At 44.0% G+C, this 23,939-nt stretch overlaps 3 protein-coding genes across 6 annotated transcripts in view; 2 read left to right on the top strand and 1 right to left on the bottom strand.

Annotated features, from left to right (window-relative positions):
- The first annotated feature begins 493 nt into the window (after positions 1–493).
- On the top strand, positions 494–9,294 carry ankrd67 (ankyrin repeat domain 67). 2 transcript variants are annotated; one of them, XM_047822759.1, is made up of 5 exons: positions 494–1,308; positions 4,019–4,291; positions 6,442–6,994; positions 7,656–7,975; positions 8,755–8,891. In XM_047822759.1, exons 1-5 carry the CDS (start codon positions 1,283–1,285, stop codon positions 8,759–8,761), a joined length of 1,179 nt encoding a protein of 392 aa, XP_047678715.1. In that variant the 5' UTR covers positions 494–1,282; the 3' UTR covers positions 8,762–8,891. The 2 variants fall into 2 exon arrangements, with proteins under 2 accessions (XP_047678715.1, XP_047678714.1); XM_047822758.1 differs by having other exon boundaries at positions 663–1,308; positions 7,656–7,952; positions 8,755–9,294.
- ccnl1a (cyclin L1a) lies at positions 9,003–17,930 on the top strand. 2 transcript variants are annotated; one of them, XM_027161888.2, is made up of 11 exons: positions 9,318–9,790; positions 10,305–10,379; positions 11,069–11,178; positions 13,237–13,357; positions 13,676–13,740; positions 15,575–15,674; positions 16,162–16,266; positions 16,377–16,518; positions 16,616–16,727; positions 16,809–16,907; positions 17,068–17,930. In XM_027161888.2, exons 1-11 carry the CDS (start codon positions 9,404–9,406, stop codon positions 17,483–17,485), a joined length of 1,734 nt encoding a protein of 577 aa, XP_027017689.1. In that variant the 5' UTR covers positions 9,318–9,403; the 3' UTR covers positions 17,486–17,930. The 2 variants fall into 2 exon arrangements, 1 of the variants encoding a protein (XP_027017689.1); XR_003442911.2 differs by lacking the exons at positions 16,377–16,518; positions 16,616–16,727; positions 16,809–16,907; positions 17,068–17,930 and adding an exon at positions 13,985–13,998 and having other exon boundaries at positions 9,003–9,790; positions 16,162–16,230.
- Positions 17,678–23,939, bottom strand: part of LOC113652674 (trichohyalin-like) — a 30,160-nt gene continuing 23,898 nt past the window's right edge. Inside the window, exon 8 of one of the 2 annotated variants that reach the window (XM_047822763.1) lies at positions 17,678–18,066. The gene's annotated coding sequence lies outside the window, so the exon portion shown is untranslated. Of the gene's footprint in view, positions 18,067–19,339; positions 19,664–23,939 lie in introns of those variants that run through there. The other variant, XM_047822762.1, reaches the window with a different exon arrangement.

Raw genomic sequence — 23,939 nt, 5'->3', positions numbered from 1 at the left:
AACTTTAAATTGCAGCTTTCTATTACAAAGTGCTGACACTGGTGACTCCTTCTCTAAACATCAACTAAAATCCCCTTTAAACCTTCACCGCTTCTACAATTATATACTGTAACAACACATTTTTTGAGACAGCAGATCATCCACTTTACCGGCCCCTTTGGTGCTGTTAATTATCGATAATTTGAATTTATTACAGTGTTATTAAAGTGTTCAAAGAAAAAAGGTTTCCATGCATAACGAGGCAATGATATAAGAGCAAAACATCTTGTTTGAAACAACAATGATTGGTATTTTAGCTAGCAAGTCAGTGCTAGCCAGCTAGGTTACTTGGCTAACTAGCTAACCGTAAAATACAAGATTGTTTTGTTAGAAGGGGAAAGATTCTATCAGTGTACGATATCACGTTTAAGCTAGCCAGCTAACCTGCAAAAATATGACGAGAAGAATAAAACTGAGTGTATTTTATTGGTTAGTTTGTGCCTGCCTTGTGTGCAGTTTATTATATCTATCATCTGTTAGCCTTTTAGCTAATTGGCTACTGCTAGCTTTCTGCTAGCTTGCTAGCATCCTATGGCTGGGATGTGATGTTGTAGGGTATGACGTATCAGGTTGAGTTAACAAGGAGGTTTTATTTTTCTGGGTGGATCCAGATATCCAGGGACATATGGAATGAGTCTCCAGTGTCAGATCTTTGTAACAGGTAAATTTGAAACAAGAGAGAGAGAGAAAAGGGAAATGGGAAATGGAGAGAAGGTGCGACTGCTATAGCGTAAGGAACAGGAACAAATTTGTTTCACAGATGTAACTATAAATGGATAAAAACTTAATTTTTGTTCAAGAGAACTATAAGATAAATAAAACACTTTCTAGACTTCCTGATGTATAAAACCCTGCTGTAATGCGGTTTACGTGACCGATTATTTCCCTTCAGCATTGTGTCGTTACCGTGTGAAGGACACACCAGCTTATGATATTAAATCTTAAATCAGACTGAGGATGTTTCCTAGGAACAGGAGGCATGCGTGGTGAGGGTATGTGTCTCGCTGTCCCTCCCTTCCTCTTCTCTCCTCTCTTCTCTTTTCCTCTCTTCCTAACATGCCATCATGTAATCGCATCTTCGCCTGCCGACAAACCAGCTCTCTCCATAGCAACCTCCCAGGAACCTGGAGAACATGTTCAGCACGGCAGCAGAGGAAGCAGTGTGCATGTGAGAGGACGCTGAGGTCCGGCGCTTGGCGAGCACACGGGAGGAGGACAGAGTGGAAGATGGACAACTCCTCCTATGCCGGTGCTCCATGAACAAGTAACGTAAGTGGATTTGTTTGTGGTTTGTCAGGTGAACAAGATGCTTAGTTCTGGCTTTGAGGACAGATGAAACCAAAGCTTTCTCTCGTAGGAGTAGATCAGATCAGGAGTGTCATAAACACCTCAGCTGAGCTTTTCAGTATGCACAAGGTGCAATCCAGCTTCTTTTTAAACACTTTCAGTTACACGACTAAAATCAACAACAACTCTGAAATGCTGGGTCATGAATCCAGACCTTCTTTGAAGATCTAATAGGAAAGGTAATAATGACTAAATAGATGAGTTGATGTCTAGATACTTTATAAGGTCTTAACTCAGCTTGTTGTTGTCCTTTGTGGATGTGTTTAGGCGGGGTGGAATTGTAAGGGAAGGGAATAGAGGAGGTTTAAAAATAAAAAGCACACACACACACAGGGATGCTGGATTGGCTGTTGTCCCACCCACACACACTCCCAAACTCCCACTCCATGACAGACCGTTCACGCCTCCACTTCGCCCGCTGCTCACAGCACAGCATCGCTTGGCTCACACACACACACACACACACACACACACACTCACACACACACACACACACACACACACACATATTGAGCTGGAGTACTGTATAATGTTGTACTTTGTGTTCTCTTGAGTGTGTTAACGTTTTATAAAACCTCTTTCCTTACTTCAGCTGTTTCCCAGGAAACGATTTCAACTTTTTTTTTCTTCACAACTGTACAGTCGTCTGTTTTATATATTTAAATAAAAAATTGATAAAACACATTACACCTAATTCTATTGTAAAAATAATATTTTTTTTCCCTCAGTGTTATTTTTAGACTATAACAAGTTGAAGGAACATTGAGAAAGTGAAAGTGAGGCTTCTTCGTTTCAACACTTTATTTTTATGCGTCGTTCCAAATCCCTACATTTCTATTTCCCTCACAAGATCTCTTCAGATTCATGAAGCAGTGCTCATCTACAGACAGTTAAGATTAGCGGAGTTAAGATTAGCTAAGAAATTCTTGAAAAATCGGACACTGCTTTTAATAAATTTCAAGTACATAAATATTTGTTTTTAAAAAACACCTTAATTCTGTGCAACATTGTAGATTCATTGCTAGATAGTACGTTATTAGATAGCCAGGTCAACTGCTTTGATACGTTATTAGCTAGCTAAGTCGACTGCTCTGACAGGCTATTAGATAGCTAAGTCGACTGCTCTGACAGGTTATTAGCCAGCTAAGTCGACTGCTCTGACAGGTTATTAGCTATCTAAGTCGACTGCTCTGACAGGTTATTAGATAGCTAAGTCGACTGCTCTGACAGGTTATTAGATAGCTAAGTCGACTGCTCTGACAGGTTATTAGGTAGCTAAGTCGACTGCTCTGACAGGTTATTAGGTAGCTAAGTCGACTGCTCTGACAGGGTATTAGGTAGCTAAGTCGACTGCTCTGACAGGTTAGCTAAGTCGACTAAGTCGACTGCTCTGATACGTTATTAGATAGCTAAGTCGACTGCTCTGACAGGTTAGCTAAGTCAACTAAGTCGACTGCTCTGATACGTTATTAGATAGGTAAGTCGACTGCTCTGACATGTTGTTAGCTAGCTAAGATATTTTACTTCTCTTTAGCTCCTCGTGTTGTTATTTAAGTTAGGAATTCACCTCTGAGTCATGTTCTCACTTACATTATAGTGGCTATAGACAGTAGTTCCTTCACCAGTCTCCTCTTTTTCTATCTCTTCAGGTTAAGAAGACAAAAATAAAACCTCAGCATGTCTTGTTTCCATAGAAACCACAAAGAAGCGTAAACTCCTCTGTCCTGAAGGTGTCAGAAAGCTTAAAGTTACAGCTTTACCTCTGACTGTTACAAAGCGCTGACACTGGAGACTCTTTCCATAAATTATGTTAAATAAGCATCTCCTTAACACTGGGTTTTATCTGTTTACAGAACAAGTCTGAGGCAAATCTCTGTGAACATTGTTACTTTAGAACTGCTAATAGGATAGACCGTCAAAAAAAAGACCTGACTTCTGACCAATCAGAATCCAGAATGACACCATGACTGAACATTTAGTCAAAGATCAGTGTTCAGTGATGAACTCTTTTAAAGAATGACCCCTTTAGAGCAGTTCGTACAACTGTTTCAGTGAAGCTGCTCGATAAAAACCTGCGAAATGAGATGACTAAAGTTCCTGATATCATTTTAATGTAGTCATGCGAAAGTTGTGAGTAATGAGGTGGCAGTGTGTCAGGAACATGAAGAGCGCTCTCTTTAAGAAGTCATGGCAGTAGTGGAGCACTGCGTCAGGATCGCATTGGAGACGTATGTGTGTGTGTGTGCATATGTGTGTGTGCATATGTGTGTGTGTGTTTATGGTGTGAGAGATCACTGAACTCTGCCCAGCACTCACAGGAAGATTTATGAAACTAAGCTGATGGTGCAGTCAAACAAATGATATTAGACATTATGTAAAGTGTCTGTTATGTGATTTATGTTAACCTGGAGATTTAACTGAGATTTATTTATTAAATGTGAATCAGCAGACGTGATTCTACGGGTCTCTTCCTAGCATTCATTTCCCCCTGCTGTGATCTCACTTTTATTCCCCAATTCATTTTATTGATCAAACCTCAACCACCTTCACACACTTAACATTTAATGTGTCCAGTGTGAGAGCAGCTTTACTGAATCCACACTGTTGAACTGTAAGTGCTATGTTTCTGCAGGTCGTGTCGGCGTGTCGGAGTCATGGCGTCTGCCGGGCCTGAGCTGCAGTGGAAGTGGATAGAGCTGCATGACATGGTGTCCCTGCAATCTGTAGAGAAGAAGATTCAAAGCTCTGCCGGAGCCGCTGTCAGGCCGAGGCAGTGGAGGCTCCACGGTCGTCCCAGACCACACCCCTCTCGGCTGGACGCGTACAAGCTGCATTACGCAGCCTGGGACGGACGCGTGGAGCACGTGAAGGGTCTGGTGAACTGTGGCGTCCCCGCTGACTGCACGTAAGTCATCGATGACCTTTAACTTTATGGTACTGTGAAAAACATGATGGAAAACTTTGACACCACCCCCTCCCCCCTTCTAAATACACACACACACATTTACATTTAGAGCATTTGGCAGACGCCCTTATCCAGAGCGACGTACATAAGTGATTAAATCTCTAACATTGAATACATTAATGCTGGTTCACTAGGTTACAGACTTAAGATACAATGAGTTTAAAACATTTGTTCAAAGTTACAATGAAAAAGTGTCAAAGGTTGTATTTTTTTTTAATGCAAAATATAAGGAAAGAAGTGCTAGTTGAAGTGTTTCCTGAATAAGTAGGTCTTCAACCGCCGCTTGAAAATAGCCAGTGACTCGGCTGTCTGGACCTCTAGGGGAAGTTCATTCCACCACCTTGGTGCCAGAACAGAGAAGAGTCTTGTGCCTCTTTTCCACCGGAAAGAACCGGGTGCTGGTTCAGAACTAGCGCTGGTGCTGGTTCAATGTTGGTTCCACTGGCGAACCTTCCAAGAACCGGTCTGCCTTTCCACCGGCTATCACAGCGCCGAGTGTGACGTCACTGTATACGTGTCACGTGTCCCAGCAACGTTAGCGCAGCAGCGGCAAACACAAACACAACAACAATGGCGGATGTTGCTTTACTGTTAATGCTCATGGCTTTGCGAACCTACATTGGCATCCAAACGCGGCGCATAAAACGTGTACGTGCAGCTCCGTGTAATCTGTATAAACGGAGGTTGTAATCGATAAAGTACATAACGTTATTTTATCGTTAACACAGAAAAAAATTTAGCCTTATCATGTAGCTACCTACTATCATGTGTGCTGATAATGTATCATATCGCGGTAAAGTAAAAGTGTATTAAACATTAGTATACTTAAGGTACATTATGAAATGCGCTAACAGTAGCCCCGCCCCCAACTCCCACCCCAAGCGGTTCTTAAGTCTAGACCAGCAACGTTTTGGTGCTACTTACGAACCACTTTTCCAGGTTCGGAGTCGGTGCTTTGGCGGTCGAAACAGAAAGAACTGGTTCTAAATTAGGGTCTGGCTCCGAACCAGCACTCGAACTGCTTCGGTGGAAAAGGGGCATTATAGTATACTTGCCTCTTACCCTGAGAGATGGTGGAACCAGTCGAGCAGTGCTGGTAGATCGGTAGAGGTTGCGGGGTGCAGTGCGAGGAATGATGAGGGCTTTGAGGTAAGAGGGAGATGGTCCATTTTTGGCTTTGTAGGCCAGCATCAGTGTTTTGAATCTGATGCGTGCAGCTACAGGAAGCCAGTGGAGGGATCGCAGCAGCGGGGTGGTGTGGAGAACTTTGTCAGGTTGAAAACAAGCTGGGCAGCTGTATTTTGGATCATTTGCAGAGGACGGATTGCGTTCATAGGTAGACCTGCCAGCAGTGCATTGCAGTAATCCAGTCTAGAAATGACAAGAGACTGAACAAGTACCTGAGCAGTCTGTGTGGACAAAAATGGCCGAATCCTTCTAATGTTGTAGAGAAGAAACCGACATGAGCGAGTCACATTAGCAACATGAGAGGAAAAGGACAGTTGATTGTCCATGGTTACCCCAAGGTTGCGAGCTGTGGCTGAACGGGAGATCAGATCGTTGTGCAAGGACACACACACACACACACACACACACACACACACACACACACACACAGAACTGCATATCTGGTAACACTTGTAATGCAGAGCAGTTGGCTTATTTAATGCAGAACATTTGGCTGAATGAATTATTAAATGCTTGTAATTTGGATATGAACTGAGATCTTGTCTTCTGGACCATGTAAGATAAATAAAATATCCAACACGAAATGATCGACGAATAAAGTAAATAAATATTTGGATTGATTAAAAGTGATCCATAAGTATAAAATAAGAGAGTACATTAAAAGATAACAAAAATGACAACAAAAGAAAGTCGATTTAAATCCCGATTTAAAAGAAAACATACTTGATTTATCAGGAAATAATCAAGTGGCTCTTAATCGCCTTGTCAAACCAATGGCGATCAAGTACAAAGTAATTAGTGTAGCTGTGAAGGATTTTCCATCACAAGGTGACAAAAGTCTCAGGATGACCAAACATTGTGAACTCCATGGGTGATTTTATAGTGCTTGTTTTGTACTCTAGAGATCCTCGCGGCTGGACGGCCATCCACCATGCTGCTTTCAGAGGACACCTCGCTCTGCTCCGGTTCCTGCTTCATGCCAGCAAAATGGATGTGAACTCCCCGGATATCTTTGGCTGCACGCCTCTGCATCGGTCCTGCATGGGAGGCAAAAAAGACGCCACCGAGTACCTCCTCCAGAAGGGAGCGTCCCACTGGGCACGTTCCTGTTGTGGCCAAACGCCCCTCCACCTGGCTGCGGCTGGAGGGCACCTGAGCACAGCTCGGACACTGCTGCAGCACCTGGCATCACCTGATGTGCTGGACTCACGTAGGTGGACGCCACTGCATTGGGCCGTGTTCGGGGGTTGGGGCGATGTGGCCGAGTTGCTGCTGGATAACGGGGCGGAGCTGGAAGGGCCGAACGGTGTGGTAACTAGTCCCCTGCAGCTGGCTGTGATGATTGGAAACGAGTCAGCCGTCAGACTCCTGCTTCATCGTGGAGCCGATGCTAACCTCAGAGGTTCCAACGGCCGAACGGCACTGCACCTGTGTGCCTGCTCCGCTGAGAAGAAGGTGATCACATGAATGGGTTTGGATAAAGCTAACTAAAACACAATCCCTGACTCTGGTTAGTTAAAACAACTCTAATACTGATACGTTCTCTTACCGAAGTTATCGATCTCCTCTAAGCATGGTTAGCTCTCTTATGAAGCCATACGCAGTGGCCAGTGGTTGGCTTTTATTCTCCAAAATTGATAGCTGTTTTTGGCTAGCAGTTATGATTTGGCTATGTCTGCAAAAGCTCTAAAAATTCTGTGAAACCTTAAAGAACCCCATTTTAGATGGAGGCCAGAAAGAATTATATTGATAAATAAATGATTTTTTAAGAAAAGATAATAAAACCTAAGGTGGATTTCAGTAGAGAACATTGAGGAACACCAAACATGATATCATAGCACTTTAAAATTATCTGTGTCTAAAATACTCCAAAAATTTCTTTATTTTCCATTTGTACCACAAGTGCCACTGCCAAGAACTGAGTGTACACTCAAGGTCTCATTGCCCTTTGGCTTTCGCTATGCTGTCAGTGCACCAAGCCAAGCGCATACAGAGCAACAGATGGTATTTGCACTGGTGAATCACAAGACACCATTCCCATCTCCTTAGCACCATTTAATCTGTCCTTTTTCCTACATCCACCATTTTTCTGTTTCTTCTCACTTCCATTTATCAGGTCCTGCAGCACCTGCTAGCTGCTGGAGCGAAGGTGAGCGTGAAGGACAAGGATCAGGCCACTCCGCTGCACCTGGCTGCCCTCAGTGGCTCCGGAGCGGTTCTCCATCTCCTCATCCTGAACGGGGCCGGGCTGGAGGACAGGGACAGCCTTCACATGACCCCGCTGCATTGCTCCACACTAAAGGACAACGCTGAAGCAGCAAAGCTCCTGCTGCATTATGGAGCAGACGTGAACGCCACTGAAAGGCTGGGGAGGACCCCACTGCACCTGGCCATAGAAAGGGGACACTGCAAGGTGCTGTTTCCTCTCTCACTAAGGTGTCTGAAGACCTACGTATCAAAATGCTTCATATTGTCATATTTATAGCCATAGAATAACATTTAAACATTAAAAAAGGTAACTGTTATTGCCTTTCTTGTTGATTTCTTTCCAACTAGATCTTTCCAAATTTAGGTGAGTTTTTCTGCTATGAGGGAAAAGATTCACTTAATACTTTTTTGTGTGTTTTACTTCTTCGATATGACCTAAGCAACATCTGAATGAGAGCAAAAGCAAAAGCAATATTTCCACTTTCTGTAAAACTAGCTTTTCTGCACTATGAAGACGTTCTATTCTTTAGTTTTATTCTTTCGTTTTGCACTTAAGTGATGATTTTAATGGAGATAAAAAGCAATGAAAGTCACACAAAATCATTTGTCACAAATCAGAATCAAGAAGAAGAACGGAGGATCGAAGTGCAGGGTTTTCTCAAAACACAACCCATGAGTTAGGCATCATGGCTAGAACAGAAACTCAAGGAAAACAGCTCCGGACGTGAGAGAATAGCAAGGCAAGGATTTGTAAAGATGGACTACAAGACATGAGCTTATATAATGGAAACCAGGAACTGATTGAAACTCAGGTATACTGACCTCTGCTGGAGGGGAGGTGTAGTGTTGCAAATTCAAACAATCATGTCTGGTCTTGCTTGACCGCAATAAATGAGTGTGTTTGGCTAAACTTGAAGTTAAGTCAGTCTTTGCTGATTTGAGAGAAGACGATGTTGTTTTTCATCCCTTGTGTCCGTCTACGCTTACGTCTATACTTTATTCGCCAGGTTCTGAGCGTTTTGCTGGAGAGGGGTGCAGACCCGTCCATCAAGACCAAATGGAAGGAGACTGCAGAAGACCTGGCGAGAACAAACAAGCAGTACAGATCACTTAAAGTGCTCCAGGAACACAGGGAACCTCCAGTGAAATCTCCACTTCTAATCCACACTATTACTGAGAGTGTTTGGTAACAACAGACCAACAAGGTGTGAAGTTCAGATCAACAAATGTTTGTCCTGAAACACACTGTATTGCTGTGTTTATTTAACCTTCTGTAAGACTCATCTATCGTTTGTTGTACTGAGATGACGTGTGTAGGGATCACGTGCTATCACGTGCTACGCGTGTTTCCGTGACCTAACGTGTACTATAATAACGTGCTGTCTGCGTGGTGACGTTATCGCGGAGGGTTACGAGGACTTTCGCAATGTGCTGCGGTCCAAACCCTCGTTCCTGGAATCGACGTCATCGGAACTTCTGTTGTTACAAACACGCAATAAAATATCGTTAACAAATCGATATTTTCTCATTTCATGAAGAGAGAGAGAGAGAGATAAAAACACACGTATACGATAATGGTGTAGTTCTGAAAATTTACTTATTTTGTTTGGGTTTTTTTAAACGTGAACAAAAATCTGGAACTATTTGTTGGTAAAAATGGAAACGCGTAGGTTTTTCTACCACAGCGAGTTTCTGTGTTACGCGGCAGGACGTCTTACTGCGCATGCGCGTCAACACTTCCGCCCTTACCCGAGCGTTTCTTTGTATTTTCGGTGTTCGGCTCGTATTGCGATGGAGGCGACAATGGCTACAGCTCCGGCTCCTGCCGCGCCGAGCAGCGCTACAACCAACGAGGGCATTCTTATAGGAGATAGGGTTTATTCTGAAGTCTTCCTGACTATAGATAACTCGTTAATCCCGGAGGAAAAGCTCTCACCGACTCCCTCTATGCTCGACGGCCTGGACCTACACACCGAAACCGACCTCCGGATCCTCGGCTGCGAGCTCATACAAGCAGCCGGGATTCTCCTACGTTTACCACAGGTATATTAGTTCTTATCTTGTGTCTAAAACCTGGTCAACAATGACGAACCTCCGTGGCATAGATGGGACCGGACAGCCCACCTGTATTCCGGCAAGGCTGCCTTCTTCTTGTTTTTTATTGATCACTACAGAATATTGACGGGTAAAACGACCAATCAGAGAGCTGGAAAGCTGTAGCTCTCGTCTGCTGATCCAATCCCTACGCAGAAGGCGAGACTTGTCTGAATACCGGTGGGGAAAAACAACTACGCTAACAAGCTAGTTAACGTAGATAATTAGCTTGATGTAGACTGAAATGCCACTTGTATATAACAAAGGGATTATTTGACTGAGTACTTAACTAAACAGTATGTAATTTAACCGACTGTACAGTACGATATACGTGTAATGCCGGCTTTTAGCTGAGCTAACATGCTAGCTATCCTACCATGCTAAACAAAAACAAAATGGCGGACGTCGGAGCGCTCTTTGAGTTCTTGAGGAAAATGAAATGGGATTGTTTGTTATTTTACAGGTGGCAATGGCAACCGGTCAAGTGCTGTTTCATCGTTTTTTTTACTCCAAGTCAATTGTGAAACACAGTTTTGAGGTAAGGAGTGAATTTTCTCCTTGATATTAGCTGACTAGGCCGCGTGCGCGAGTGCGTGCGTGCGTCAACACAACGTTCGTTCTGGCGGCCATGTTTGTAAAGCCCTCAGTGTAACGCCACACTTTTAACTGGCATTAACTATTATATGTAGATTAATGCTTATGTTAACACTTACTGCCTTCGTGTGGGTAAAAAAAAGCACATTTAAAGGGGAATGATGTGATATTGTGTGCTTTTAATGATTGGATGATTTTTTTTCCAGTTCAACTTGACCAAACCCCGCCCCTTTCTGCCTAAGTGGCCAGTACAGTGTCTATAAAATGATTGACAGCCCGCACATCCAACCACAAACACGCATCTGTTTTACAGTCGACTTGAGGTCATAGCTTAACCCCCTGGCTTGTTTTTACAGGGTTTATTTTTACTCTCACACCGTTAACGTTTTCTTGTCACGTCATTAATCAGACTTAAGCTTAATCTTTTATCTAATATGTCGTATTTGTCTTTATTTTTGTTGCCAAGCCAGTTGAGACCAAAGCAGGCTTTACAGCATGTCCAACCAGAACAGCCCTTTATTAACCTACATAATGTTTCATGTCATCTAATTTGTGTTATTGTAGTTCACATCGATAGTGTGTGTGTGAGACGCTGAAGGCGTAACGTTGCCTGGATTTATTTTTCCTGTTCAGATCGTTGCCATGGCCTGTATCAATCTGGCCTCGAAGATCGAAGAAGCCCCACGTCGAATAAGGGACGTGATTAACGTCTTTCATCATCTGAGGCAGATCAGAGGAAAAAGGTAAGCGTGCAGCCGCCCTCTTACAATTTTTCTGTAACTGTTTCCTGTTTGCTTTCTTCGTGCCAGCAAAACCTTTTCACCTCGACAGAGTTGTCTTTGTTTAACATGTAACATCATCACTTTACATAAGAGAATCAGGTATACTTTAAACCTGCTAACTGCGATTAGTAACTGCTTTTATTTATTTTTATTTATTTTTATAATAATGTGCCGATTTGAGTGCCATTTTGTTTGATTTCTGTACTCTAAACCATTTTAAGGCTTTTCAGTTTCATCATCTGTCATAAATGGTAGTAAGAGCGAGATAATCGTCTGCTTACCCGCACACGTAATAAAGAAAAAAATGCATCCTAACCATTAAGTCATAATTTTTTTTTAACAGAGGATTAATATAATTGGATTTGTAGATTCATTAGTAGTGGGAGGGGTGATAGGGCTGTTCAGCTGAATAAAGACTGTGGTATTAACTTGAATTCTCTTTTCCCTTGCAACCAACTAACAGCGACCAGCTACATTTACCAAAGCCTGGGTGATGTGGAATGGTACGTAGAGCTGAAGCAGTCGGCATGGCAACAGTGCGAACGAGTGAGGCGTGGCTCTCCCCCCGCTCCCCTGGGAGGCGCCAGTGCTCTGAACGCGCTCACTGGGAGACTCGGGGACCACAAAAGGTTGGCCGCTGGTCCCACAGCGTCTGGCTCACTCCTGTAGCTCAGTTTAAGCTTGTGGTTTCTAACGCAGGTGATGATGCTGTTTTTGTAGCAGTGAGACAGACCGAGAAACACCTCAGACATCACAGCTTTCACAGAAAACACACCTTAGATTAGGGACACTCTTAAGATCCACTCCATAGGGTCCTCCAAGAGCTAGTGATTTAGTACCAACATTAGTGTTTTTTTTTTTTCTCTCTCTCTCTTTCTCTCTCTATCTCAAGTTCATGGTTAAGACATGTGCATCCATGCAGAGCTTGTAACGTCCTCAAGCTTATCAGGGCTTTTATATTCTAATAATTTATGTAACGTTACTTTAACGCACTCTTTAATAATGGTAATAGTCGTAGCTGCAATACTTATTTGTTACTGATGGTAATAAAATGGTTACAAAATCGATGTGATTATGTGAGATCACATATATGTGATTAGATGTGATCGGCACCTTTATACAGACTGACTTACATTTTTATCTGTTTTATATGACTGAGCAATCGATTTTTAAGGGCCTTGCTCAGGGGCCCAACAGTGGCAGCTTGGTGGACCTTCTGATCACGGTCTAACACCTTAACCACCAGGCCACCACATCCCACGTTAATGGCACCCTTTAAAAAAAAAAAACAGTGACGTTGTTTAAAGCGTATGTTTTTCCATCTTCCAAAAAAAAAAAAAAACTACATTTTTTTTTCTTCCTTACAAAAGTGCATTTATAGCAACAGAACAAATGTGTGTGCTTTTCTTGTTAGGTCTCTTGAAAACCTTCCTATGACTTATGTAGAGAAGTAGATTTCATGATGCAGTTTTATTTTTTAAATTCAATTCCTGTTCATTGTCACATGAGTGTTTTATCTCTGTAGACACTTTGGAGCTATTTTCCAGATGCTGGGAAATTGGGGAAATGGCTCCAAGTCCTGCATAAAGATTTTATTCACTGTTCCTGAAGGGATGGAATTGTCTGAATGGCTTATTTTTGTCTTCTGGTAGAAATGTCTTTCCCTTTACACTGTTCCAGGGCTTCAGGGGTGTGCTGTTTCTGCTAAAGCTGTGATGTAAGAGAGGAAATTGTCTTAGCTTTATTACGCGTCACCGTCACTTGTGGTAGGACTTACAGTCTTCTACTGAAATTACAGGACTCAAAAAAAAAAAGAAAAGAGAAATTAAAAAGCACAGAGAGAAAATGGGCCTGTTGCCTTTAGTTGGTTGGAGAGGGAAAAAAAGCTACTTTTTGATTTTTGCTTTGTCTAAACTGAAACAAGCAAAAAGGCACTCTGGCATTTTTTTATTTTTATTTTTTGAGACATAATTGGGTTTTGGGGGAAAACGACTGTATTTTCATTCCTTTATGAATCAGGAGTGCGAGCCCATTGATACTCGATCAGAACTACATAAACACGAAAAACCAGGTGATCAAAGCCGAGCGACGCGTGCTGAAGGAGCTGGGTTTCTGCGTCCACGTCAAGCATCCACACAAGGTGAGTCCCGTTTCCTCAATCACACGACCTGACCAAACGTCAGCGAGCCCTTTGTGGCTTCGTGCAGTCAAGTAGAGCAGGAAGATGCTAAAATAAATGCAGGGCGTGCAGAGCATAGAACCTCGACGACTGCATGCGAGAGAGAAAGTTAAACAAAACAGACACGTAACAGTCGACACGTAGACGTCAGTGCATGCCCACATTGTCCACAGTGACGTAAGTCAGGCCAGGATCTGATGCGCTCGTGGTTAACACACCTGTGCTTTCCGGCCGCCCGTCGCCGCGGCGTAACCCACACTGTCTGTCGTCCCGTTTCAGATCATCGTCATGTACCTGCAGGTCCTGGAGTGCGAGAAGAACCAAACGCTGGTCCAGACAGCTTGGTGAGTACATCATTACGCTCTGTTAGGAACCTGTGTAGTCACACTGAACCCTTTGCTCTGTACTTTTTCTTTCTTTTCTCCCCTTTACCTGATGATGGAATTGATTTGTCTTCACTCAGACATGTCTTTTTGTTTTTTTCTTTTTATTTCCCCACAATTTTTTTTTCTTTCTCTAATGTCATAAAAGCACTCAAACGGAGATCTCAGTTTAACTTTGTCCTTTCTCTCTACTCTTTGATTAAAGGGTAGTCCATGATGGTAAGTGTCATAAAGAACCTCTGAACTCTGCTCCTCCAACCACATGACCCCAGGAATCTGCCCCCATTGGCTGCCCGTCTCGAGACGGCCAATCCAGTGAGAGCTCTCTGCCCGAGAATCACTGAAGGGGGCCTTTTCCATCTGGCAGCATCATCTTGTTTTCTTGGGGTTGTCCACAAGGATTTGTATTTTTTGTCCCTTTTTTTTTAAATTTTTTTTTTTTAAATTCAGTGTAAATTCCACATTTTATGAGAATTTATGATAAGCAAGTAGGTATTAAAGTAGGATTTATCTTCTTTTTTTTTATTTTTATAAGTAAAAAAAAAAAATTTTTTTTGGTAGTTAAATGTACATATGTATTGTGTGTTGATGCTGATGTGGTCTTTAGAAATGTAGCATCCAGCACCAACAGTCCATTTCCTGTTTCCTCATCATGTCAGGGCCGTGACCGTGAGCTCCATGTCTTATTAACATTTAGGCCTTAAAGGACAAATCCACCCTGAACCATTTGCTATTGCATTAACCTTAATCTTCTATTGACCTTCGTCGTGGTTACATTTCCTCTGGTAGCGACAACGAAGGTCAACAAAAGGTGTTAATTCAATAGAAATAATTAATAACTGTAGGCTAATAAATAAAAGTTACTGGCAGCGACACCGTAAAGCACGAGAACCGTACAGACGTTCGTTTCATGGTGGAGTTTTCCTTTAAGTAAAAGAGTCTGAAACTTAATCTGCTTCTAGTCGTCTCAGTTTATGAAGTCGTTGTTTTTTGTTTTTTTTATTCGTTTATTTCTGACCTTTTGTAAGCAGCTTCCGAGGATATAATCACGCCACGGTGCGACAGCACGTCGTAATCCGACGACTTGTCCTTACTCGAGCCGTGTTCTGTCTGCTAGTTAGCCGCGTGTCGCAGAAGACGCTCGTCGGCCCGTTCTTTGCGTAGCCGCTGCTGTGCTCTTGGCTTTCGTCTCCCGTGGGCGCATGCTGTCGCGTGTCCCTTTGCATGACGTCATCCCTGTTGTTTGTTTCTCAGCCACCGGCTACGTCCGTCTCCCGATTTCACTTTAATCAGCCTCGTCTTTGCGTTTGCCGAAAGCTAGCTCGACCCGTCGCTGCAGGCGACGCGACATCCGACGTTTTACGAGCATCGAGCAAAAAAAAAAAAACCCCAGATGTGATTGTACGCTTGCATCGTAGTTTCTAGTTAAATGACTTGATTTGCATGAAAGTCTGTGGTCGTGGTTTTTCTTTTTAAGCTCTTTGCATGTGCAGGCAGTAAATAAGGAGTCGGGGGTCGTATCCAGGACCGAGCAAACCATTCCACTGTGAACGTGCTCTCATCTGTTCTGCATGTGTGTGTAAAAAAGGAAAGAGAAAACCTGCCATTGTTCATGTTCAGGCAGCCAGAAGTGAGAGACAGAGATTAAAGAGGGAGGGAACGGACAAAGCTAAACACCGAGTCTCCTTAAGCGTGTCTTGAACGCACTGCATCATGGGTAGAGATATGGGGGATTGTCAGAGGCTGGAGCTCAGGGAGACATCTGCAATGTTGTGCTTCATCTTTTGTGTTGCAGGAACTACATGAACGACAGCCTTCGGACCAACGTGTTCGTGCGGTTTCAAGCCGAGACCATCGCGTGCGCCTGCATTTACCTCGCGGCTCGAGCTCTACAGGTATGTGTACGGCCCGTCGTTTGTTGTGTACACTTCATGGCTCCTTTGCTATCTCTGTCTCTTTACATCAAATAGAAAGCACTACATAATTCACCTCGATGCTATAGAGATCATCTTGCAGTGTTTCCTCCCCAGTCTCCTTCCTAAAAGGGGTGTAAATCTACTCCATGACTGCTTTATGTCAGCTGTGAACTGGATGTAGTTAATGTTTCAATATGCAAATGTGGGACGTTCGGCGCTGGTTTCCCAGGGGAAGGGATTTGGTTTGTAGGCTTGAGGTGTTTGTAATTTGCAGTCATTGGTTTTTTACATGAAGGGAAGTCTGTTGAGATTTATTTATTAAAATCAGTCGGTCGGTTTTGCGAAACCGACATAACCTGCTGTTTGTAACGCGTTAGAGCGAATTTACAGAACATGCAAGGAAGTAGGAGTAGAAAATATCACACACTGCCATTTAAAACGCTCCGTCTCGCTCCGTCCGTCTCAGATTCCTCTTCCGAATCGGCCGCACTGGTATCTCCTGTTCGGAGCCACGGAAGAGGAGATCAAGGACATCTGTATCACGACACTGAAGCTGTACTCGAGAAAGAAGGTACGCAAACGTCTCTCATGACTTTGGCCTGACTCACCATTCCAGCTTCTGGTGTCATGTTCCTGTTTTCATGCTGTATCGCTTATGTCCTGCTTGTGTTCTGCTCTCAGCCAAACTACGATCTCCTGGAGAGGGAGGTGGAGAAGAGGAAGATGGCTCTGCAGGAGGCGAAGCTCAAGGCCAAGGGGCTGAATCCAGACGGGACGCCTGCGCTCTCCACACTGGGAGGCTTTTCTCCTGCGTCTAAACCAGGTACAGCTGCCCCATGCCACCCCACCCCACCCCTGATATGTGTGTGTGTGTCCTGGAGTGTTTAAGTTCTGACGTTCCCTTTGTCACGATCCTGCAGGTTCTCCCAACGTGACGAAGGCGGACGAGAAATCTCCGAATCCTCAGCCGCTCAAAGCGGTGAAAAAGGAAGCTGAAGATCGGGCTCAGGGCTCCAAGAGTCCTCACAACGGGTGAGTGTTCAGGACGTCTGTCACGTTATTCGTCTTTTAAAAATAAAATCTGAGATAACTTGCAGTTTTTTTGTGTCTCAGGCTCAGGAAGGAAAGTAAACTGGGTCGAAACAGTCGGAGCGGGAGCCGCTCGCGCTCGAGAACACGCTCTCGGTCCCGATCGCGATCTCCACGACGACAGTGAGTTCTGTTTTTACCGTTTAACACGTTAAAATATAATTAAACCGAGTTGTATTTGTCTGTTAGTGTAGTTATAATAACGACATTATTTTGTTTATACATTTAATGTCTGTGACCTGTTTATAGCTGGGTTTGTAGTAAAAAGACTTTTCTCTTACAGCTACAACAGCAGGCGCAGTCGCTCGGGTACTTACAGCTCACGCTCGCGCAGCCGCTCTCACAGCCGCAGTCTGTCTCCACGGCGACACTCGAACCACGTCGCCCCGTCTCCCCTTTTGCCGCACCTCAAAGCCAAACTACGCTCGGACGACCTGAAGCTCCACTCTCGCCACGGACACAAGAGGAAGCGCTCGCGGTCCGGCAGCAAGCCGAGAGACCGAGAGCGGGAGAGAGAACGCGAGAGGGAGCGCGAACGCACCTCCGCCGACCTGACGACTAAAAAACACAGACACGACCGCGGAAGCGGGGGGCATCACAGAGACCGGCGTGAGAGATCACGTTCTTACGAACGCTCTCACAAGAGCAAACACCACAGCAGCAGCAGCAGCCATTCGGGCCGAAGCCGCCATCGCCGCTGACCCCAGCTGGCTCTGCATGGTGTTTATGACCACATACGCCCTCGTTTTACATTTTATTCCCTTTTTTTTTTTTTTCTTTGTCTCAACAAACCGTTTAGTTGAAATGTAAAGTGAAGGACTGGGTACATATTTACAGTGTAAAGACTGAGATAAATGCTAATGTATTACAAAGAATGCTTTGATTTATAAAAGCAGCCTTTTGAGTGTTCGGGTCTGGTGTCACTAATTTAAACAAATTGTTCAGGAGGGACATTAAGACTTTGCATATACGTGTATTTACAAAGAACATTTGCTCTACAGGTGGAATAGACCATATTTTTTTACAGCGAGATGCAGACGTTTCATTTTTTTTCAATCGTGGTGAATTTGTTACACTGGTTTTAGTCTGCACTAAATGTTCATCTTGAATTTTTACTCAATAAAAATAGTGACTTATTCTACTGCACGTGGCGTCCTGTCGATACTTACATGAGACCTGATCCATGCTTATGAATGGAAGTAAAACGGGTTAAACACTCTGAGGGCGATGAAGCGGGAGTTACTGTGACATCCATGAAGTCTCACGTTCCTCTTTTCATCTCCTAAAAAAAAATTTGCAATAACAATTTATGAATTGACGTTTATTCTTTATCCGTTGCTTGTTAAGCTGAAAGAAATCGATGACTCCGGTCTTGATGTGATGGCTGGGCAAACTGTTGAACACATTTTATCTTCCAATCTAATCTGAAATAAATAAATAAATAAAATCAGGCTTGTAAAATGTTAATTGTAAATCAATTAAATTTATTATATATTTAAAACAGCTGTAAGGTCGTTCGTGTTGTGCTGTTTCGCGTCCAGCAGAGGGCGCCATCGCACCGCATCGCTGCTTATTGTTTGTTTCTGTTTATCAGCCTGATGTCAGCTCTGCTCTCATTGGCTCCTGCTGTGCAGAATGACGTCACCTTCACTCTCTAAACCCACGCAGTGAGAGAGTGTTATCAGATGTAAGCTTTTATCCCTGCTTCATGCTGCTGAGATGAATTCCTTTCCCAGTAACTCCATGGCCTTGTCTCTGTGAGCCAGCGTTACACCGAAATCCCCACATACGTGACACGACTCACCCGCAAAGGGCCCTTTACTGTATGCTCGTGTAATTATTCACACGATGACGCACAATAAAACTCCACACACGTTAAATGCGAACATATCCCAATATTTGGGATGAGAGATTTATGGGTTGATTTCTGGTGCTAAACGTTAGCAGCCGTGGTGTTGTGAGGTTCCAGGGCTGGTGTGTTGGTGCTAACGCAGGTGGCGTCTCGATGAACGTTAGCAGGTTGTCGCTTAGCTCCTAAAAACAAAACGGCTTCTTTTTAGTATTTTCCAGCATGGAGTAAACCAGTAAACGCTGGAGTCGGAGTCCTCGGTTATCTTCACTGTCCACGCGTGGTTATCAGCGGCTTCCTTCGTCCTCAGAGTTGGATGGTTGAAGAAGAAAAATCTGATTAAAGACTTGAATTAAAAAGAACTTTCTTTTTTCTGTGATGCTTTGAGTTTGAGTGTGAGGGAAAGCTGTGGTGTCTACTGAGTTAATACGGTTTAAAAACACCTTTAATGTGTGATGATCAGACTGTTCCTAACAGCTCACACGTCTCTCCTTCCTCTCCTGTGGTGCTGCTACATCTGGCTGCTATTTACTCTCTCTCTCCCTCTGTCTTTCTCTCTCATTCTCTCTCTCGCTCTGTCTTTCTCTCTCTCTCCCTCTCTGTCTTTCTCTCTTTGTCTCTGTCTTTCTCTCTTTCATTCGCTCTCTCTCCCTCTCTCTCTTTGTTTCTGTCTTTCTCTCTCTCTCTCTCTCTCTCTCTCTCTCTCTCTCTCTCTCTCATACAGAAACACACAGCTCATGTTTTCATTTAAACGCTTTTCTCTTTCTTTCTGTGTCTCGGCTTTAAGTTCACACACGACCCTGAATGTGGTTACGCTCCGTTCCGACTCTGCGGCGTCCCGGAAGCCGTAACCGACCTATAACAATCTTCTCTTCACGCGTTATGATCTAACATCTTGATCTTTTTTCCTCTCCTCTGCATCCACATCTTCTGCCGGTCATGAGCTCCCACTCTCTCTCGTTTAACAGGAGGCGGGTGGGAGGCCTTCGCTCCTCCTGCCCTGTACTCCAGCCTTCCTCTTTCTCCTCCACTGTGTCAGAGGACAAGAACACAAGTGGCGTACAACCTATCACATCTCTGTGTTCCTTACTCTCCCACACACACACACACACACACACACACACACACACACACACACACACATACACACGTACACACACAGCTCTCCGTTCCATCCTCCCGTGTGTCTGACGCTCGGGGCTGAAGACGCCTACGTGAGGTTTTATTCACCGTTTCAGACACTTTGTTCTAGCGCACAGACGAAGCTCACAGATGCGTAGTGAAGAGGAAGCTCTAAAATAAAAAAATCTTTAACTCCAAAACGTTGCGTGTTAAAATCCGTCCCACCCCCACACGCCGTAAAGGTGGGAGTCCGACTGCACCGGATCGTGTCTATAAATAATTATCCCCGGTTCCTTTTGGATCTGTTTGAGTCAGTGAGTCTGATTCGTCAGAATGAATCGGTGTTGAAGTTTCTGATGAAGAACAGGAAACAGTTTTATATATCTTGTGCGCCTTCTAATACGTTATAGTTGCTATAGCAACAGCCTAGTCAGAAAAACATATAAGTGTTGATACGGTGACTTTTGGACAGCGGTGTCCCAAGATGTGAACGTTGTTGATCAGAGGATCAGGGTTCGAGTCCCAGCACCATCAGGCTGCCAATGTTGGGCCCTTGAGCAAGGCCCTTAACCCTCACTGTGCTGTAATGTAGATGTGACAAAATAAAGACTTCTCTTTTTTCTAATAAGGAGAAGTTTGTTTAACGTTAAAAGTCTGCTGGGTGTTCATGGGTGTGTGAGCAGGAGGAATGAAGGAATGCTGCTTAATCACACACACACACACACACACACACACACACACACACACACACACACACACACACACACACACACACACACACACACACACACACAAGCCCATCTCTCCTGACGTATGTACATTCCAGCTCAACAATGATCCTCATTTATGGGAAGGGTGTGTAGGCCTGCACTTTGTTGCACGTGTGTGTATTTGTGCGTGTGTTTGTACACACACACACACACACACACACACACACACACACACACACACACACACACACACACACTCGTTCTTCGTCACATATTCACATCCAGCCGCAAAGCCATTTCCCCTCTGAGCCGTTCTCACATTATCCTCGCCAACACCATCATAAGCCAATCTAATTAACACACAGAGGTCGTGCCGCGGCGGGACCCTGAGGAACAAAGAGTGTTTTTTACATACACAAGCCCAGGGTTTTCTCTATACACCCACCTACCCACACACACACACACACACAGGTGCCAGGGGTTCCTATTCCCCCAGAGTCATCACACACGCGATGTCACTGCGGTGCTGTGATGATAACTAGAGCCGTGTGATGCAGGTTCCTGCTCCTGCTGCTGTGTTTTTATCAGGGGAAACGTCTGTCTCATTAAACATCACACCTCACTAACGTTCCTCTGCTCCTGCTGGATGTCACCTCACTAGGCCACAAACAAGATATATACAAACAATATATTTTTATATATATATATATATATATATATATATATATATATATATATATATATATATACACAGTACAGACCAAAAGTTTGGACACCCCTTCTCATACAAAGAGTTTTCTTTATTTTCATTACTATGAAAATTGTAGATTCACACCGAAGGCATCTAAACTATGAATGAACACGTGTGGAATTATATACGTACATAACAAAAAAGTGTGAAACGACTGAACATGTGTCATATTCTAGGTTCTTCAAAGTTCTCCACCTTTTGCTCTGATTACTGCTTTGCATCTCTCGGCATTCTCTTGATGAGCTTCAAGAGGTCGTCACCTGAGATGGTCTTCCGACAGTCTTGAAGGAGTTCCCAGAGATGCTTAGCACTTGTTGGCCCTTTTGCCTTCACTCTGAGGTCCAGCTCACCCCAAACCATCTCGATCGGGTTCAGGTCCGGGGACTGTGGAGGCCGGGTCATCTGGTGAAGCACCCCATCACTCTCCTTCATGGTCAAATAGCCCTTACACAGCCTGGGGGTGTGTTTGGGGTCACTGTCCTGTTGAAAAGGTGGTGTGTCCAAACTTTTGGTCTGTACTGTATATATATATACACAGGGCTCTCAAGTTTTGAAGACAGGCAAGAGTGACATTTCCACCCCCCCCCAGCAACACCCCCCCCCAACCACCCCATAAATATATATATATTTCACCAGGATCACTGACCACATTTTAACCAAAGTATTTGTTCAATTTCCATTTATTAGTGTGTGTGTGTGTGTGTGTGTGTGAGAGAGAGAGAGTGAGAGAGAGAGATTGATTGATTGATTTTGACTAGTGTTTATTGTAAGTGTTTGTTACCTTTTTGAACCCTTTTTCATGTGTAATGTTGCTCCCATATAAAACAGTTCAGCACAAGCCCAGACATTTTTAGGGACATGATTGAGGACAATGTCCCGTCCAGAGACATAATTGAGGACACGAGACGAGCTGTTTCGTGTTGAGGTTTTGTTCAAACCGACCATCGTAAATACCCTCGCTAATGAATGTTTTTTTTGTTGGTTGTTGCGTTAAATCTTACCCAGATACAGTAGTGCTATTTTCTGATTGGCTATTGTGTAGCCTCTTCTTTTGCTGATTGGCTGATAAGTGTCAGGCTCGACTAAGAGCTCCAGGGGAGACGCGTTTGATTCCTGCCCGGTTCCATAGAGACAGCGATGCGGACTGATACATTTTGGGTGCTGCGGCTCATTAAATATATGATAAATAGTCAAAAAGTTTTTCTGTGTGAGAAAAAACAATGTGTGGTGGGAGAGCGGGAGAAAAGACTGACATGAGGGACTGTCACTCACAATGTGTGACACTTGACAGCCCTGCACACACACACACACACACACACACACACACACACACACTAGAGGATTAGTTGGTAGAAAATTCTGCTTTTTGTTTCAGCTGCTCAGAAGAACAAACACAGCGTAAAGTAACAGACTGTAACTAACACATGATCATTCAATTAATATGATAAATAATCATCCGAATGAGGTAGGGGGCACAGTGGCTTAGTGGTTAGGACGTTCGCCTCACACCTCCAGGGTCGGGGGTTCTATTCCCGCCTCCGCCTTGTGTGTGTGGAGTTTGCATGTTCTCCCCGTGCATCGGGGGTTTCCTCCGGGTACTCCGGTTTCCTCCCCCGGTCCAAAGACATGCATGGTAGGTTGATTGGCATCTCTGGAAAATTGTCCGTAGTGTGTGAGTGAATGAGAGTGTGTGTGTGTGTGTGTGTGTGAATGAGAGTGTGTGTGTGCCCTGTGATGGGTTGGCACTCCGTCCAGTGTGTATCCTGCCTCGATGCCCGATGACGCCTGAGATAGGCACAGGCTCCCCGTGACCCGAGAAGTTCGGATAAGTGGTAGAAAATGAATGAATGAATAAATCATCCGAATATCTAATATTTAATCAGAATGTACATCATCATCATCATCATCATCATCATCATCAAAAAAGAAAAGAAGACAAAGTTAAGATATATGATGAAATGACATCAGTAGTAAGACATTTATTTGACAGAACAGAAGTGAGGGAGAGACACAGAGGTCATTTCCTCTCTGATATGAGAGACTTTCACCTCGAGTGATGAGACGCAGATCAGGAAACAGAAAGCTTCCGCATCGCCATCTTTATGTGGACGAGAATAAAGTGAAGGTGTGAATTATTTCTGAATAACAGCACGGCTCTGACGGCACGACAGGTCCGTGCTAATACGGTGCCGTTTCCATAGTAACGGACGTAGGGGCGCCGCACGTAATCCAGGTCTAATTGTTGATATTTGCTCGATATTTCTGCGGATATCTCGAGCATGTGAGGTGAAGAAATGAAGAATGGTTCTGTTTTATATGTCATCATCAGACCGTGATGAGGGTCAGCACTAAAGCTGTGTGGGGAGGAAAAGCTGGTGACATCAGAGTGCAGGAAGTGTGGACAGAATGCCACTGAGAGCTCAACACCGTCCTGGATAAAAGTCACCAGGATCAGAGGTCACACCTGCAGTTGGACTGTCTGTCTGTGTGTGTGTGAGTAGACAGAGAGACATGTGTGTGTGTGTGTGTGTGTGTGTGTGTGTGTGTGTGTGTGAGTAGAGAGAGAGACAGAGACAGAGAGAGGTGTGTGTGTGTGTGCGTGAGTAGAGAGAGAGACAGAGACAGAGAGACTTGTGTATGTGTGTGTGTGTGAGTAGAGAGAGAGACAGAGACAGAGAGAGGTGTGTGTGTGTGCGTGAGTAGAGAGAGAGACAGAGACAGAG

This window comes from Tachysurus fulvidraco, chromosome 13 (genome assembly GCF_022655615.1).
Source record: "Tachysurus fulvidraco isolate hzauxx_2018 chromosome 13, HZAU_PFXX_2.0, whole genome shotgun sequence".
NCBI classification, from domain to species: domain Eukaryota; kingdom Metazoa; phylum Chordata; class Actinopteri; order Siluriformes; family Bagridae; genus Tachysurus; species Tachysurus fulvidraco.
The sequence above is the reverse complement of the archived record's forward strand: the minus strand, read 5'-3'. Positions and strand labels throughout refer to the sequence as shown.

What these genes read in the sequence shown, in the direction of transcription:
- ankrd67 (XM_047822758.1), top strand. Translation starts at nt 1,283, where the DNA reads ATGCCGGTGCTCCATGAACAAGTAAC. An exon ending in GGCGTCCCCGCTGACTGCAC is followed by an intron (nt 4,292 to 6,441) that starts GTAAGTCATCGA and finishes TTTGTACTCTAG; the next exon opens with AGATCCTCGCGGCTGGACGG. An exon ending in CCTGCTCCGCTGAGAAGAAG is followed by an intron (nt 6,995 to 7,655) that starts GTGATCACATGA and finishes TCCATTTATCAG; the next exon opens with GTCCTGCAGCACCTGCTAGC.
- ccnl1a (XM_027161888.2), top strand. Translation starts at nt 9,404, where the DNA reads ATGGAAACGCGTAGGTTTTTCTACCACAGCGAGTTTCTGTGTTACGCG. An exon ending in AGCTGTACTCGAGAAAGAAG is followed by an intron (nt 16,267 to 16,376) that starts GTACGCAAACGT and finishes TTCTGCTCTCAG; the next exon opens with CCAAACTACGATCTCCTGGA. An exon ending in TTCTCCTGCGTCTAAACCAG is followed by an intron (nt 16,519 to 16,615) that starts GTACAGCTGCCC and finishes ACGATCCTGCAG; the next exon opens with GTTCTCCCAACGTGACGAAG.